General features: G+C 41.9%; 1 protein-coding gene across 1 annotated transcript in view; it reads right to left on the minus strand.

The window, feature by feature from the left end:
- The window catches only part of col27a1a (collagen, type XXVII, alpha 1a), a 77,099-nt gene that overhangs the window by 36,581 nt on the left and 22,999 nt on the right, over positions 1-17,519 (minus strand). The window contains exons 6-12 of the mRNA XM_067573871.1: positions 14,924-14,977; positions 14,729-14,782; positions 7,014-7,058; positions 4,347-4,400; positions 3,749-3,793; positions 2,453-2,506; positions 1,630-1,674 (exon numbers count right to left, since the gene is read on the minus strand). Coding sequence (XP_067429972.1) covers positions 1,630-1,674; positions 2,453-2,506; positions 3,749-3,793; positions 4,347-4,400; positions 7,014-7,058; positions 14,729-14,782; positions 14,924-14,977 — 351 coding nt within the window. The remainder of the gene's footprint in view (positions 1-1,629; positions 1,675-2,452; positions 2,507-3,748; positions 3,794-4,346; positions 4,401-7,013; positions 7,059-14,728; positions 14,783-14,923; positions 14,978-17,519) is intronic.

Genomic DNA, 17,519 nt, shown 5'->3' on the forward strand with positions numbered 1-17,519 from the left:
CCTCCAAAAAAAACATTTTTGATTGCATGATTACAACAAAAAGTTCAGTTGAAATGCAGAACAGTTGGCGCCACACTTCGGAAACTTCTGTTTTTTTAATGCTCTCCAGTGTTTTACATATCTATTCCCTCATCATGCTTTGTTGACTGTGTGTGTGTGTGTGCGTGTTTCCTCGACAGAGTACAAGCGCTGTAGTTATGGTCATTAAAATCTCTGGCTCTGGTTGAGGTGCTGCTGCTGTTCTTTCTCCCCCGTCTGGGGATGATCTCTCGGGGATCATCTTGTAACTGTCCTAGCTTTCCATTTTTCCATGCAGGAGCATTGAAATCAGATGGCGACGATCGTGATGATTTGTGTGTTTTCCAGTCACATTAACAGGTCAGATAAAAGGGCTGGAGCAGTCAAGATGGCCTTTTACAGATGTTAAACTGATTAAAATCAAAAGACTGCTCTGCTACTTTCTTCTCATGACAGTAGTGCTATTTAGTATTAATATGCATGTGTCCCTCAGTGTGTGTGCGTGCCTGTATTGTAAATAATGTTATGCATGGTCATACATGATTACTATTTTCTTTTTTGCCTTGAAAAGCAGAGCTGCTGCTGTCATAAAACCATCCAGGCATAAAACACCAAGCTGTGATGGCAGCACTTACATTTTTAGTTTTGCATAACCTGTGCCAAAACTGTGAAATGGCTTTAAACAGGGTTTTAGTTGCAGAAAAGTGTCTTATAAGCATTAATCAGCTCATGAGTCTTCTAATGCCGCCCAATTGGAGTGAGAATAACACACACACTACACAAATATGTTTAACAATGTCTCACACATGGTGAATTTGCATCCACAGCTATTTCGTAAACATTTGTCTAATTACAGAATAAGCTGCAGTTCCAAAAGCCTCACAGTAAATGGACACTGGCTTGCGTTTGTTCAGAAATTTTAGTCTATAAATGCCTTATTTACCAAAAAGCCAATAAGCAACAGCTGCAGAATGATCTCAGCAGTGTTTTTCAGGGTTACACACTTTTTCTTAAACACTCTGTCAAACTGACTTTGAACACTATCTGACACACACAGCAGAACCGACAGCTTCCTCCAAATGGCTTGGCTCCATGCTGGGGGGGACCAAAAGCCCTTTACTCCAACAAAAGCCTTTTTCTTGTTGTATCCAAGACCTCGACATGCGGCTGGTGGGACTCCACGGTATTCAGGCTGCAGTTAACCCTTCCAACAGCAATGGAAATACTGAGCTGACTCAAGCAATGACGTAAATGCAGACCCTATAAATTGTCACATGTGTAGGTGTCGGAGTCTTTGCATCAAAAGCTTTCAATATGACCCAAATAGAAGAGGGAATTATAAAGCTTCAACATAATGTAAATTTATATCATTGCCTCATTTGAACAGGGTTATAAGCATATACTGTAGCAATGATATCTTAAATCAAAATATTGGAGGAAAATATTGATTTGAATGTTGTTTGACATGTGTCACCATCTCCCAAACTCTTGTCATTCAAAGGTCGTTAAAAACATACGATACATTTAAAATCAACTGAAAACACACCCAGCACAAGTCATCATCAACTTTTGGAAAGATTATCTGTAAAGTATGTTGAGACAAAACTTTACCGGCCTACCCATCTTGCCCCTCTTCCCTGGTTCACCGGGAATGCCCTGGAAATCAAAACAAAGAGACAGAGAGAGCAGAGACGGGATAGAAAAGATAGCAGGATGGGGGGAAGGAAAAGGTTCAAGGAAGGCAGAAACAAGTAAAACAAAGAAGGAAGAGAAAGACAGACATCATGTAAAAACAAAAACATATCAAAACCAAAACATAACACTCTTGGGCATGACTGATTCAAGCCCAAAACACACATTTAAGAAGCAATAGGTGTAAGCCTCTCTCAACTCCTGCTTAAACAGATGTGAGGAACAGCTGACTACAGCCGATCCAACATTTTCCCAGCCTATTATGAGGGATTTACGTCTCAACCTCTCTTGTACATATATACTGTATGTTAAATAAACAACAGCTTCTCCTGGGAGAAGATAGTCAGACACCGTCTGTTGTGTGCAGCTAAAACAAGAGCCACTTTGCTGGCCCAGCCGGCTGGCAGTGAAGGGGTCCTGATTACAGCTTGCCTTGCGCTGACGCAACCCTCTGGAGCATGTCATAAGTACGCTAATCACTCCATGTTTTAGAGACTGCACAGAAGGCGGAGGTCTTGATGAGTTCAGCCAGTTCAAAGGCTCTAAAAAGGGACTTTTATCATATGAGTCATCAACACTCCAAGACAGCCTTATACAGCAGCATCTCGGACAGCTGGGGACTGTTCTCGCATTATAACAACAACAAGACAGCTGAATGAAATAGCAGAAGGGACACTGTTGTCATCTTATAGGCCATTATAGACTGTGCTTGAGAGAAAATATACATTTGACAAGAACTCACTCTTTCGCCATCAGGCCCAGGCAGGCCAAAAAGCCCTGGGATTCCAATGAAACCCTGCAGGAGAGGAGAGGAGAGGAGAGGAGAGGAGAGGAGAGGAGAGGAGAGGAGAGGAGAGGATGATAGGAGAAAGAGGAGAGGATGATAGGATGTGAGTATCTGGATGCCATAAATGCAGCAGGAGGAACAGCAACTTCTATTGGCTCAAGGGCTGGGTTTCAAGGGTAGATGGTCCAGCATGGATAGGGTGGGCTCCCATGAAGAACCAAGCCATGAGGCAAGTGTATATGCCCATGGACTGCATGGTGCTGGCTTCCACGATGTAGTCCAAGGGCACATACCCTCACGCCAGGGATCTCTGAAGATAGCCAGGGCATCAGACTGGGCTGTCGGTGCAGGGGAGACACACAAGGAAAACAAGCACAAACACCACAACAATTGAACACTTGAGATGCTCGTTTCAGGCAAGCACGAGTTGAGTTGGACACAATATGGAGCATGCTGCAAAAAGAGTGTGCAGAATATGTGGATAGGTGGCTCAGAGAGAAAGAGAGAGAGAGAGAGAGAGAGAGAGAGAGAGAGAGAGAGAGAGAGAGAGAGAGGACTAGAATGCCTCCTTAAGACAGCAGGGCCTCATACGGAGCTTAAACAGGAAATTCCAGCCAGTGGGGGCAGGGGAGGCTTTGGAGCAGCCAAGGGGAGCTGATAAAGACCCTTTATTGGAACGCAACATAAACATCACAGTTTGTGCGTGTGATGATGTGTTACTTTGTTTTGTGTACGTAAAGGGTGTGTGGTTGTACGCGGATGCTTATCAACAGCCAGTCTTTCAGTAAGCGTCTGTATACGGTAATATAATGTTTACACTACAAGTAAAGGCTCCTAAGTTTAGCATACTATTAATATTGCCACACCCCTGGTGGAGTGAATGTGTTTATGTGTGCAAAGGTGGATGCTGGTGCACCTAGGTGCACCAATACATACATGCATGCACACGTTGTTGCATGTAAGTGTAACATATACATGCATACGTGCACTTTGCTGCAACTACATGTTTACAAAATACCTCAAAATACCAAGTTGTTAGTTTGCAACCTTTCATTAAACAACTTGCAGTGTGTTTTTAACTGTGATTTACAGCCTCCTATAAATCTTGTGTAGTAAAGAGTGTCAGTGAGCTGTCAGGCCGACAGTATAAACATATTCACCGCTCCTGTCAAAGCACCAATGTTAGTAATTTAGACAGATAAAATCAAAGTTGAACAGCACTTTTGAAGGGGAGAAGTTGAGTTAACTTACCCGAACGCCTTTAGGCCCCACTGGTCCTATAGGCCCTGGTAAACCCTGAAAAACAAAGAGAGGAATTTTATTTTATTTTAGCAGCTCAACACTTTCACTGGTCTATAACTGAATTACTGTAATGTTTACCTAAATACACTGTGCATCATGATGGCATTTAGAAATGTAAGCCAAAGACTGCAACTCACAGTTTATTATTAAAATGAAGTGATACGATCTAAATTGCAACCAGTTTGTTTAATATGTAAAATTCAATTAATTTAGTTCATAAATCATTTGTGTGACACATTGTAAAGACGCCAGGAACACACTAACAGGTAATCCTCTACAATATAATACTTTCCTTTACAAAATATAAATGCAATAAATGCTCCATTTGAGCCTGATGGTAATTTTATGAGGCAGTAGCTGCTTGTGATGTTGTTGTCTTGGACCACTTTATATTTGAAGACATTCCAACTCTTCTATACTCAAATATTTTCCCCCCCAAGCAGAGCTCGAAGTCAGCTGTTCAACATAACCTAATTCCACTTGGCCCTTTGCCCTTACTATGGCCCTGACTACAACTGTACCAGTCACAGCAGAGGATTTACTGCACCTGCCTGCCAGGATAACCTTTGGCACCTGGGCTTCCGACTGGACCTTGCTCTCCCTGCAGGGAAGAGAGAGAGAGAGAGAGAGAGAGAGAAAGAGTGAAAGAGAGAGAGAGAGAGAGAGAGAGAGAGAGAGAGAGAGAGAGAGAGAGAGAGAGAGAGAGAGAGAGAGAGAGAGAGAGAGAGGTGGGGTGGGTGATCAAAATTACTGTACTGTAACACAAACACACAGACAGGCCATTCTGCACAGTAGCAGACAGTTTTCAGAGAGGCAGACAGAGCAGAGGGGATGAACTATAATGAGGACATGAACAGTTATTTTAGCTGGTGCACTACTGCTGTCATATCACTGTCATGTCACCTGCATGTACATTATTTACTGGCGTGAAGCTGGCGATGTGATGATAAGAGCGTTTATCATAAGACGGCGGAAATTTGTCAACTGTCATAAATTTGACTTTTAAACGTTTTAAACTGTTCATGCACAGAATTTATCACTTTAATATCTCTGGTTGTATTACATGAGTAGGGAAAATGCTGTAAATCAATGAGCAACTACTGTTGGATTTACAGGATGGATTTTGGCATTTATGTGATGAAGGACTGTGATTTGTCAGTGTCAGAGCATAAATCTGTCTTTTTGTTGAAGGAACTGGACTACTGAATTTGAACTTTTCTGAATTGCTTTTATGTTCAGTACTGAGATTGGTGTGATTATTGCACTAATGAAATTGTGTTGAAATGGTATAATAAACTGTATACTTTCCACTGCACTTGCTATTTGTTTTGTGTGGTTGTTTTTTTTTTTGATAAAACTTTATTTATTTAATATTTTGGGGTGTAAAGTAAAGACAGACTTGCAGCCTTTGTGCAACAAACTACACAAAACAAAAATACCTAAAATAAAACTATTACATGTCAGGAGAGAGTCTCTCAACTGAATTTTCACAAAATGTGCAAAATCACAACATCTTGTGTATGAATATTGTGATATAAAATTACATATTTATACATTGTGATAGGGGGTTTTATCCATGGTTCGAGGACTCATCTAGCAAACTTTTCAGATGTGGTCTGTGCAAGAGGCTAATTGAGAGTTTGGTTTGTATATGCGTGTGTGTGTGTGTGTGTGTGTGTGTGTGTGTGTGTGTGTGTGTGTGTGTGTGTGTGTGTGTGTGTGTGCATGTGAGTGTGAGTAAAGCATAACACACACACTAACAGAGGCAGGTTGTGTCCAAAATTCACAGAGCGCAAATGTGTCCATGTATAACTTCCTTTGACACACTCCGGACGTGAAGCCATGCGCAGTGCTTGCCGTTCACTCTCTTGGATAAATATAGTGCATAATGCAGCCAGTTAAAACCAGACAAGAATTTGGCTGAGTGAGGTTTGGACCTTTAACTGCCCAGCAGCCAAGAGGGGCTCTGAGCACGGCCCGTGGTGTATTACAGTAACAAAGAGTCATCGACACTTTATGCAGACCAGCTGGCCTTTGCTCGCAATAGCTGGAGAGCATACACTGCCAAACAGTTGTGCTTATTATTCAGTCACTAGTGATTCAAACTCAAGGCTCGAGCCGTGATCAGGAGCAGAAGCTCTGTGGGAAAGAGGGGGGCGTTCGAGGACGCGCAAAGTGGAAGGACATGGTGGTAAGAGAAGAAGCACTCCTTCTCCGTGATGAGTAGTGCGGGAATTCCCTGCACTGGTGATGTCACGTTACACAGGGACTTACTTAAAATTGTGTGACAATGAGGAGAATGTTCCACTCTGCTTTCCATGACTAAGACCTTTACTTAATACCACCAGTAGTATGACCCGGCCCGACTGAAAATAGCTTTGGATACGGAGCTGGATGCTCCATACTTAAAATAGTCCTTTTGGGCTGGAACAAACAGCTTGAGTCATGTCTCCTCCCACTTGTAGCAACGGATGAAGGAGTTTATTGAACTGTGTTTCCTCAGTTACAGGACAGAGGGACAGATAGAGGAGGAGGAAACAATAGGAGGAATGAAATGCACGCTAGAGGTTAAAGCGACCGAACATTTAATGGCAAGTGGCGGAGACAGGTCCACAGAAAGAAACATAGGCAAAGTTTCTCCTAAAGCAGCTGTGATGGTTGTGAGTGTGTCACTGTTGGCCTAGTTGGCTTGTTCCTGTTTCTTTTCTCTCGGTTTTTTCCTCTCTTTGGCATCACTTTCTGATATCCTGCAGAGCATCGCTGCAGCACAGCACTTTGGCCAGATGTCTGTCCTCACCAGTGCTTCATAACAGGCTAATCTAATCTGGCCTGCAGGCATGCTTGGTGTGTGCACACAAACACACATGTACACGGAATTGAGAAGTTAGTGACCTGGGAGTGGATGAGCTTTTAAAGAATGAGGTGAGACGTGAGAATATGAGGGATTAGTCATTGATAAGGGCCTTGATGGTATACACCGCAAAAGCTGGACATTTCTAGAACATTCATGAAGGTTAACACATAAGGATAGGATAAAGATAGTCTAGCATTACATCATGTCTTGCACTAGCATGAGTTCTGAATATGAGAGAATATTGGACTTTTTTCAAGAGTAATATTAGTGCGAAGAACAGCAAAAGCGTGGGAGAGCAACATCTACAGAGTATCAAAGCCATGGGAAAAAAATAGCTACGAAATGGATAAAGATACTTACAGGCTCTCCAGGGAGTCCAGGTGGACCAGGGTAACCTTTCTGTCCCTAAAGAGACAAACATACACAAGAGATGAAGCATAAAATAATGGCTGAAAATAGAGATGTGAAAGAAAACACACAAATTCACAGTCGAGGAAAAACTTGACAAGCACGAGACAAGTTTTCCCTCAGTGTGTGGCTGACAAGTGGAGTTTTGTGCAAAGTAAAATATGCATGTTAACGCTAACAGTACCGACAGACAAGTTCAGTGCCATATGCAAGGAATCAATCTGCCCGACTGTCAAGGGATCAGACTTTCCACTGGCAGTGTTCACAGAGAAATGGTGCTGAGGAGGCCGTGCCAGGATCATGGCATGTTGAGGATATAAATGCCTTCCTGTTTGAGTCAGATAGCAGGTCCCTCCCTCAGCCTGCAGAGCAGACTACACTGAAAACAGCCTGACATAGTACTTTTGCTGACTCCAGCAACATAGACCCCCCGCCAACAAAGAGAGGAGGAAAACTAAATCAAAGGTGGGAATACATGCCTTTCCAGACCACAGTTTGATGGAGTGAGAGAGCAAGAGAAAAAAGAAAGGAAAGTGGGGGAAAAGCACCAAAATAAAAACAGAAGGGCAAAGAAAGGAAAGACTCCTGTTGTCCCGTTTTCCTAAACCACAGCTCCAGAGAACCAAGCCAAGACTCCCAGAGTTCCTGTAAACTATCCTTTAGCCCTGTCATCTGACTTCAGCAGGGGAAGAAGACACAGCTTCCCTCCACTCATTACATTACATGATCACTCTCACTGGCTTACACCTACATGTACAAACAGCATTATACTCCACATTCAGTGCGCGTACAGCAACTGTGTCATTAATAAGTTTGTTATGCAATATTGTAATCGAAACAAATACGAATTCTGCACAACTCAAATAACATTTTCATCACTTAACTTAATCTTTAAACATCATACTGTTCTCTGAGATGTTGCCAAACTTCCTTTGGGGGAACCTCTATGTGTCACTATCACCTCACATCAGCTGTTGCACATCATCAAAACACCACTAGGAGGAGACGCTTGGAGCGGGGATGAAAACACATGGGCAATACATATTAAACAAACAGAGATGTCAACAGGTGCTGACAGACCGCTGCTGTAATACAGCGAAACTTGCAGGAACTTGAGTGTGTGTTTTCCATGTTTTTGTGAAAGCTCTATTGGTAAGCAGTGTTTTGGAGAGAAGCAGGGATGGTTGCGTTTGCAGACACATGGCGCCCGTGCCTGACCTTTTCCATTCGTAAATTGAACCACCGTGATGTTGAATCACTATACCACTATAACACTGTGTGTGTTGATGAATTAATGTGTCTGAATCTGAATGTCTTTCTATTTATATGGACCTTTGCTATTTCTTTTAGATCTATTTCTGTTGTGTTTCAATCCACTTCTAACATGTGTTTTTCAGGAGATGTAGTGAACTAGTGCCATTCTCATGGCATGTTAACACATGTGTGCAAATATATGAATAGACAGGCAGAGAAACACACACACACACACACACACACACACACACACACACACACACACAGATACATGTACACCGTCATCTTATTACATGGCTTACTTATAGTACAAACATGTGTAGCGGCTTATGTTCTCAAGCTTTGCTGTGAGGTCTACCAGCTACACACACACACACACACACACACACACACACACACACACACACACACACACACGCTGTGGGTCCTGGGTATTAACCATAGCCTCCCAACCCCAGCTAGACCATCTCAGATCCTTATCTCACTCATTATAAGCTTGCTAATGAGAGCGGCCATTCCCACCGGTCCGCCTGTGTTTACAATGCCACTTGCTTAACGAGCATGTGTGTTCAATCAGATAAACCCACCAGAATGCTTTTCATTTACAACAGCTCCCAGGTAGCACCCTGTAAGCACTTTTTCCCCCTCATCCTATCCCACTAAGCCGAGGAGTGCCTCAGGGAATGCTAAGCGCATTTTGGAAGCCATAAAATAAAAGACATATTGTGTCTACCAATGACATGTCATTCCTCTGAGAGGGCACTGACTTGTTACCAGCCACTCTGTACATACTTAACTTTGTGGGTGTTCAAATAAGCACAGGCCTCATGTCTGCTAACACCACAAATGATGAATATGTGTCTTCCACTGCCTCCACTGGGCAGCACCCTGGAAGCTTAAATATACCCCTCAGCTCATTAATCTCCGCTTTCATCTTTCTGCGTCTCCAAAATCACTCTTTAGCATGGAGCCAGACGATTGCTCTGAGCAATCGTCTGGCTCCAAGCATGGTGCTGCATGTACAGCAGAACATAAACCCTACATGCGGATGTCTGGCGGGTACAGACGTAACAAACAACTGCGTTAACTTAAGCGGACAATTTTGTTGAAATCTATCCGGCGGAAAAACATCCTCATCTCATCCCCGTCTGAACCGCAATTTCAAGCAACATGTTTGCTTGCATGCAGTATAACTATTAAAGTACAAGCATGCTGGTAGACAGGGCCTGCTTGGACATGATTTGTTGTACTTCTTGTGAAACATGCAAAGAAAATGATGGTTGATTTGAATTCTCCCATAATTGCAGTGATGTTGAGCATGTGGGGTTGTTAGTTTGAACAGTGGGCAGGACCTAAATGGAGAGAGTTTGGTTTCAGACAGATTAATGTCAGATTAATGTCGTTCTATAAACTGTCTTGCATAAATGAATGAAACGAGTAAGATTAATGCGCTGTCTAGCCCCCGCAGGGAAATTACAGTATATCGACATACTTTGTATTCATAGGATGTTCTTGTTAGGAGAACTATGGTTTGGATTTCGTTTGAAAGGAAAATTATCTGTATAAAATCTCAACTGGGGATAAAACTTGCCTATCTACTGTGAAGACTAATTTATAATACATTTGCATATACAAACGTACATTTCCACAAAGCGCTAAGAGGCAAGTAAAATCAGTGGTCTTCTATGCACTGTGTTGTCTGGAAACTGTGCGTACTGTGCTGGAGCACATTAGAGATCACCATCGTTGACCCTTAAACTCACACATGTATGTGTGCCACATGTATGGCACATATGTGAAAAGCACATGGACATGTAGACTCTTATTTTAAACAAGGATCCAAAACAATGTGTCTCCAGACAGTCATATTTTCCCACAATGTAGCATGCTAAGCACTGAGTCTACATGAGTGTTTATGGACTACTTGACAGCTGTCTAGATGCTTATTGACTCTCTACGATGATGGACCTTCTGGGACAAAACTGAAATCTCACTTTTGCTCTTGTAGTCTTCATATAGTAACTGTCTGCAACCTTCTCCTGATATCATGTTTTTCTTCAGATAACTTGATGACTGTTAAAATGGAGAGGTTGATTAATTTATTTAGATAATTAAACTTTCACTGTACATTGATGACATAGTGATGTCTCACCCAGAGCAGGTACAGGACAACCTGCATCTGCTTGGGAACAACTGCCAGAACCAGGCTGACAAAATACCAATGTTACAGTATAAACTTTCAGTTCAGTTTCAGCAGCATTACCTACAACACTGTATATCTACATCTAGCAAAGTTCCTCAATACAAAAACAAATTTTTATAACAATGAGGCACTGCACTGTTATAGTGGGATAAACTAGACCATAACCAGAACCACACTTGCACCATGTATGGTGTTCCACTCAATAACCAAGGCTAAATTACATGGGAAAAGCATATAAAAAACCCAACTTTGGCTCTTTAAAGGAATAGTTTGACATTTTAGGAGATATGCTTGTTTCCTTTTTTGCTTAAAGTTGGATGAGAATATCAATACCATTCTCATGTCTGTATGTTAAGAATGGAGTTAAATCCAGAAGGCCATTAGCTTAGCTTAGCATGAAGACTGGAAGCAGGGTGAAATAGCTAAACTCCTCCAAACTTCAAAAGTATGCATACCAGTATCTCTAAAGCTCACTAACTACCATGTTTTTTTCTTGTTTGACTAACCTGTTCACAAACAGAAATGTAAATGTTGATATCTGTATTTTGAAGTTACCTACTATAACTGTAACTTTCTTGCAGAAGAACAGCAGGGCACAGTGATTTTTTTATGTTAAGCTAACCACATCCTGGCTCCAGCACTGAATTAGATAAAAGTGGTATTCATCTTCTCAAGAAAGTGAATAAAAATATTTCCCAAAATGTTGAACTACTCCTTTAATCATAAAAATATGCAAAAACACATCAACAAAAGTGCACGTACCCATTAATACAAAATCTTCAAATCAATCTCACCGTGAGTCGCAGCATTTTAAAGGTCTGATGTAACAAAAAGCAAAACCCCCAAAAAATCTTACTTGTACAAACACAAACTGATATTGGACCAGAACTTCTTTGTAAAGATATAAAAATAAACCAGAGTATCAAAAAAAAGCAGTAATGCGTATTTAAAACCCTGCGACTGAAAGCTAAGTTAAAATGCTACTAGTATGGGGTCTTTTTCTTATCTTAATTCAAGAGTGTGGTCTTTTAATTTGAGAGCATGATTTATTGATTTCATATTCAGATTTTGTAATTTTTTCCCTCAGAACCATGACCTCGCACTTAATAGCCCCTGCTTTGCTTAGATTTGCTCTGCTTCTGCTCAAACTGTTTGTTTGCACTCTGCTCTGGTCTCTGTTTTTTTGTGAAACAACCCTGAATCCCCCAGCCAATTGAAGGCCAGATGTAGTGTTGACCAATGAAATGATTCGTACCTCCTGGCCTTCTATTGGTTGGGGAATTTTGACAGGGTTGTTGCACAAAAAAAATCCCAAAAAAGTGAAGAAATCTGAGAGCAGACGTTTCACGAGCGCACAGAAGCAGCCCGAGCGCGAGGAGAAGGGCTAAAGCTGAAGCTGGAGCAGGAAATCTGTGCAAGCAACAATAAATCTGAGCGCAAGCATACAGTTTGAGCAGAAGCAGAGCAAATCTAAGCAAAGCAGGGGCTATTAAGTGCAAGGGCATGGTTTTAAGGGAAAGAATTACAAAATCTGAACGTGAAATCAATAAATCATGCTCTCAAATCGAAAGACTACGCTCTTGAATAGAGATAGGAAAAAAGCCCCATATACTCGACAGCCCTGGATTTCAGAATGAAAAAAACAGAAGCAGTGTGAGAGACAGCTGTAGAGAGAGCAGACTAAAAGTGAGAAGAGACAGATCATTGCAGTGGGAATAGACTTTGAGAGAAGACGGATGGAGGCAGAAAGGTAAGATGTGTGGCTTGTAATGTGGCCTTGTAGCTGAGGTTTGGCCCTGTGTGTGTCCCCTCTGCCTGACCCTGCCTGCCATACTGAAAAGCCATTCAGAGCCTGTTTGGTAGAACAAATGTTGTACAGAGCGGAACATGCTTGGCTTGTCTGACGGTGTAAAATCACACTTTCAAAGCACCACTGCTTTCTCCATTAAAGTTTTCCATGGAAAACCAGCAGCCAAATTCCAGAATTCCCTGTCGAAGTGTCAAGCCGAGGCTGATTTAGAGCACGTATACAGTACGTATGTGTGCGTGTGTGTGAGAAGGAGAGACAGAGAAGGTAGAAGGGGAAAAATACAGAAGAGAACAGAGGAAAAGCTGCTGTTGTCCCGTTTTCCTAAACCACAGATTCAGAGTAACGAGCCAAGCAAGTGAGACAGAGCAAATCAAACAGCTAGAGAGGTAGGAAGAGAATGAAACGGCACATGGGTGTTTCAGGGTGGCCCACCACTGCAATGTAATTATCATCACTGCTTTTCAGCGTAGCATTAACCTTGCACCGGCGTTTCAGCGGAGAGGGTTTCATCAGAACAGGATGCGCCTGGGACTTTCCACCTGAGCGGACCGAGAAAGGAGCAGAACTGTGCTACTACAGCACAATACCGACATTGACTCACACCTCTGTCATAGCAGTGCAACGTGTGGGCATGTAGCATCAGGATTCATTAAACAGCTGAGACCTACAAGAAGTTACTGTACATTGTTTAGCGCAGGATGGATTTAGGTTAATAGGCGTCTCTGTCTTTGTGTACGGAAAAGAAGCTGACTCCATGCGGTTAATTTAATAAGTTTCCCCCGCAGTCATCATGTCTGTGGTTCATTGACAAATACCTGAGGCATGCTCTGATGATGTCAGAGTGTGTGTTGATATAGTTGCTATGGCGACAACTTCCCAGACATGAGGTGTGATGTCATTCTGATGACCTTGGGGTTTTATTTTGAAGATTTCATGAGCATCTGCACCAATCAACACAGCGCAGACAGTTAAAAAAGCATGAGCGGTGGTGAGGGGAAAGAGTCGACGTACAGTACAGACTCTCAGTTTTTTTTCTCTTACGTTAATGCTAAGTGATAATTTATGACTAATCTCACAGACAAGAGGTCAATCAGCTGTCTGTCTTGGACCTGAACACTCACCTGCAGCTCCAATTCTCGTGTCACTTTTCTAACTTTATGATAGACCATCAAACTACCGAGCCAAGACTCATTTAGTTAGACGGAAATCTGCACATTTTTTCCACCCGCTTTACATTTTCCATTGTGATTGAGTGTGTGAGCGTTTGTGTGCCTGTGCGAACGAGTATGAGAGAGACATACAAATGGACAGAGAGAGAGAGAGAGAGAGAGAGAGAGAGAGAAAAGCAGACTCCTAACAAAAGCCACATGTTAAGCATGAGGCAGCCGTCCAACTACAGTCCGACACTCTGGTTCAGAGCGCTGTGGCTCTGGAAGACAGTGAATACATGCAGGGCCACTTTACACCTCTGCTGAAATGCATATAGTCTACCTGCTATATTCAATTATTTTGTGTGAAATGTGTGCATGGCTCAGTTTTATCTAATAAATCATATGAATGGGAGTGTATTGGATCCTCTTCAGCCCTCGTGAGACGTATTTTTATATCAGATTTTTTGGGAAAAGGTAAAAAAGGCCTGGGCAGCACATAAGACAGTTCGGTTGTGGTGATAAATTTCCATTTTTATATCTAACTGATGTCTTTGTAAAAGCTCTTATGGGTGAAGTTGGAGCTGTCTGCTCTAAGGCTCTGTTTTATGTGCACACACACATGCGGCAGGACATGTATAGCAGCACATAAACACAACTTTAACTTTCCCTTTGCACCCACTCTTGGTCTGTGTATGTTCCACTCTTGACTACCAGAAGCTCTGCCCGCAATTTCTCTTTCTTACACTCATGAATCACTCAAGTTACAACTTCAGTAACATCTGAGACACTGGTAATTTTGTGTTTGAGCGAACGAGCGCATGATCCCCATCCTCTTTTCCCTGATGATAGAAACCTCCCCCTCCATCCCTCTGACATCTTTCCTGCCAACATTAAGATCCCTCTGTGCTTGATCCAGCTGACACAGATGGAACAAATGGTGAGCACAGCACAAAAGGAGACAGAAAGGCTAAGAGAACGAAGGAGATATATTTACAGAGATGAGTGGGTTACACACACACAAGGGTTATGAAATGGTGACAGTGACTCATGCACGCTTTCTTCCCTGGGCTTTCCCAAACTTTTTCAACGGCTTCACTATTCATAGTTCGCAGATGCGTCTCTTGTGAGTATTCAAGAACATTGGATTTTTTTGTGTGTGTGTGAAAAAAACAGAACATTGAATTTAATTGTTTTACAGGGAATTTGGTGAAAGGACATTGAGAAGCTTTAGAGGAATCATCAGTCTTACCTTTCGACCTGCTTGGCCAATCATTCCAACCGGGCCAATAATCCCTGTGTCTCCCTGGAACACAAAGCGAGAGTGAAATTTAAGAAATTTAAATGTCTGGTTGCACAAATCGTAGTTATAAATGTGCTAGGTGCATGCAAAGCAGGATGTCGTTATAAATTAATGTAGCATGTAAGAAAAGGAGGCATTTAATACCTTCTCTCCTTTAGGTGCTGGCCCAGGTGAGATGCCAGGGTCTCCTTTTCTCCCCTAATAGAAAGAGAAACACAAAGGACAACTTTGTATGAGTGAAAATTACCAGCGTCATTCAGCGATTTCAATCTGTGACAGCATTTGACTAACAATCACATTAACTAAAACATTTCACGGACCGACACGTTTCATTTGGACTGCACAAATTTGCCTCTATACATCACGTACTAGACAATAGGAGGCTGAAATTGATGAAAAACAACAAGATTGAGATATAAAATGACTGATAAATTGCAGTATAAAAACCAGTACAGATGTTTTTCTTAGCCGCATTGTGTGGGCCCCTCCAGCGTCACACACCAAGCTTCATTGTCAGCAGGTAACAATAACGGGGCTTCAGCACATCAAAGCTACGGATGGGAAATTACGCCGACTCCCTCTTTCACCGCCGCGGGGACCCCTGCTATTTACAACTTTTTCTCATTTATTTAACGATGACAGAGCAAAGATCGGGGCGCACCCCTCGGCATCAAACACTTCAGAGTCATTCTCTCAACACACCTGACAGGTAGAAAGAGCCTGATCTGCACTGGTCTGCCTAGCATTTACTGAGGCATTCAGCACGGCAAGGCTTGCCTAGTAGAGTATGTCTAAGCACTTTCTACTGATGATCATTCCATTTGAGTCCCTTCAAGGCTCTTGAATCTGGCATGTTTGAGAAAAACTGACATTTTTTTTATTATTATTATCTAAAGATGATTTTGTTTGGCGTTTATTTGCCTTTATTTGATGGTGAGAGAAGAAATACAGACAGGAAAAGCGGGAAAGAGTGAGGGCGACAACGAATGCGTCTTAAAGGGATTTTTTTATTTATTTATTTTTATCATTTTTTAATACGCAGAGAGTTTGATGAGAAGATTGATTCCACTTTCATGTCTGTACAGTAAATATGAAGATAGAGCCGTTAGCTTAGCCTAGCATAAAGACGGGAAACAGGGGAGAACAGTTAGCTTGGCTCTGTCCAAAGATAATAAAACCCCCCCTACCAGCACCTCTAAAACTCAAGTGTAAGAATTAGGTGTATAATGGTGGGGAGAGGATTGTAAAAAATGAAGAATTTAACAGAAAAAAACAGAAGGAGTAATATAAATTACATCAGGGAGATATGGACAAGCACAGTCCGTATGGTTGACCCGTGGAGGTCAAGGCTCTGGTGATGGGGGAGGGCAGTATGACCGCATGCAGCTGCGCAGTTGTCATTTATGCAAGGCATTTTTATATGCACTTAAAATACAGGTATTGCTCCTCGCTGTGTACCCTGAGTACACAGAGCCAGAGGTCAAGGGTGTTTGCTGAAGCATACATCAACGCAGACAATTAGGTGAGGGATGCAGAGAATTTGTCTTGGGAAGGGTCATCTCCTGTTCATGCGTTAAAATTCGACAGTTTTATTTGGAGTTCTCACTTTCCGTCTCATAATGTCTTTCCCTGGATAAATCACTTGGGGTTCCCCTGGTGTCTTACTACCTTTTTCTCCCCTCTCTGCTTGGATTGCAGAACAAGCACACAGACTCACGTTCATTGTACACAGAAACAGCACATAAATGCATAACACACAAAGACATTTGAGAATATCTTATAAACACAAAGAGCAGATCTCTAAGAATCTCAAAAACCTAAACAAATTTTAAATAGAGAAATCCTAACATGTGTTTAAGTGATACAGCTCCTTATTTTCGTAACATAAACTGCCAAGTTTGGCTGCACTGCCATGAACTTTTTAGATGGCCCTGCAGATTCTGCATTCATAAAACTCTATTACCTATGTTGCTCTTTATTGATTCCAGCTCATATGGAAAAACTAAAAATGTAACACATCCTCATAGGACTGTCATTCCAGTTTGAGGCAAGAGAAGATCATAAATGTTTTATTAAAGGGAACATATTGTAGAAAGGGTTATTTTCATTTCTTTTTTGTTTATAAAGCAGGTCTACCTACTACATAAATACTGTGAAAGCATCATAACACTCAGTCCACAGAGAAATGCACACAGCCTGTATTCAGAAACGTGTGCCAGCAGCGAGCCAGCAACCCGCAACTCCAACAGGACCCCCCCCCCCCCCCGCCCCTACTGAAAGAAACAAAATATGTTTATTTATGTTTATTTACCTAATTTATGTGCACTTGTTCAATTCAGTGTGAGAGTCCCTACTGCTTTTTGCTGTCATTTACGGTTGCGCTACTTTCTTTCTTCTCCTCTGCTCTCTGTGTACTACAATCCGTTATCTGCGGTTGTCGAGCGTCATTCATAAAACAGTCAGCCAATCAGAAGAGAGGGGAATTGGACAGACACAAAACAACCCGTTTCAGGCTGAGTGAGGCATCCATGGCTTGTATAACTGGGTACTTTTTGACCATAAAAACATGCAAGTGTTTGTAAATAGACCACGAAAATGAAAATAATAAAATGGGAAAGAGGCATAATATGACCTCCTTAAATTATAGAGACAGGTAATGGTTCAAAGTGGAAAAGTCAACAAGGGTTTTGGGTTCTTGGCAAAAAAGTGAAAGGCTTACTTGTGATCAAGAGTTAGACTA

The sequence above is a fragment of the Thunnus thynnus genome, chromosome 19 (assembly GCF_963924715.1).
Source record: "Thunnus thynnus chromosome 19, fThuThy2.1, whole genome shotgun sequence".
In the NCBI taxonomy this organism is placed as follows: Eukaryota; Metazoa; Chordata; class Actinopteri; order Scombriformes; family Scombridae; genus Thunnus; species Thunnus thynnus.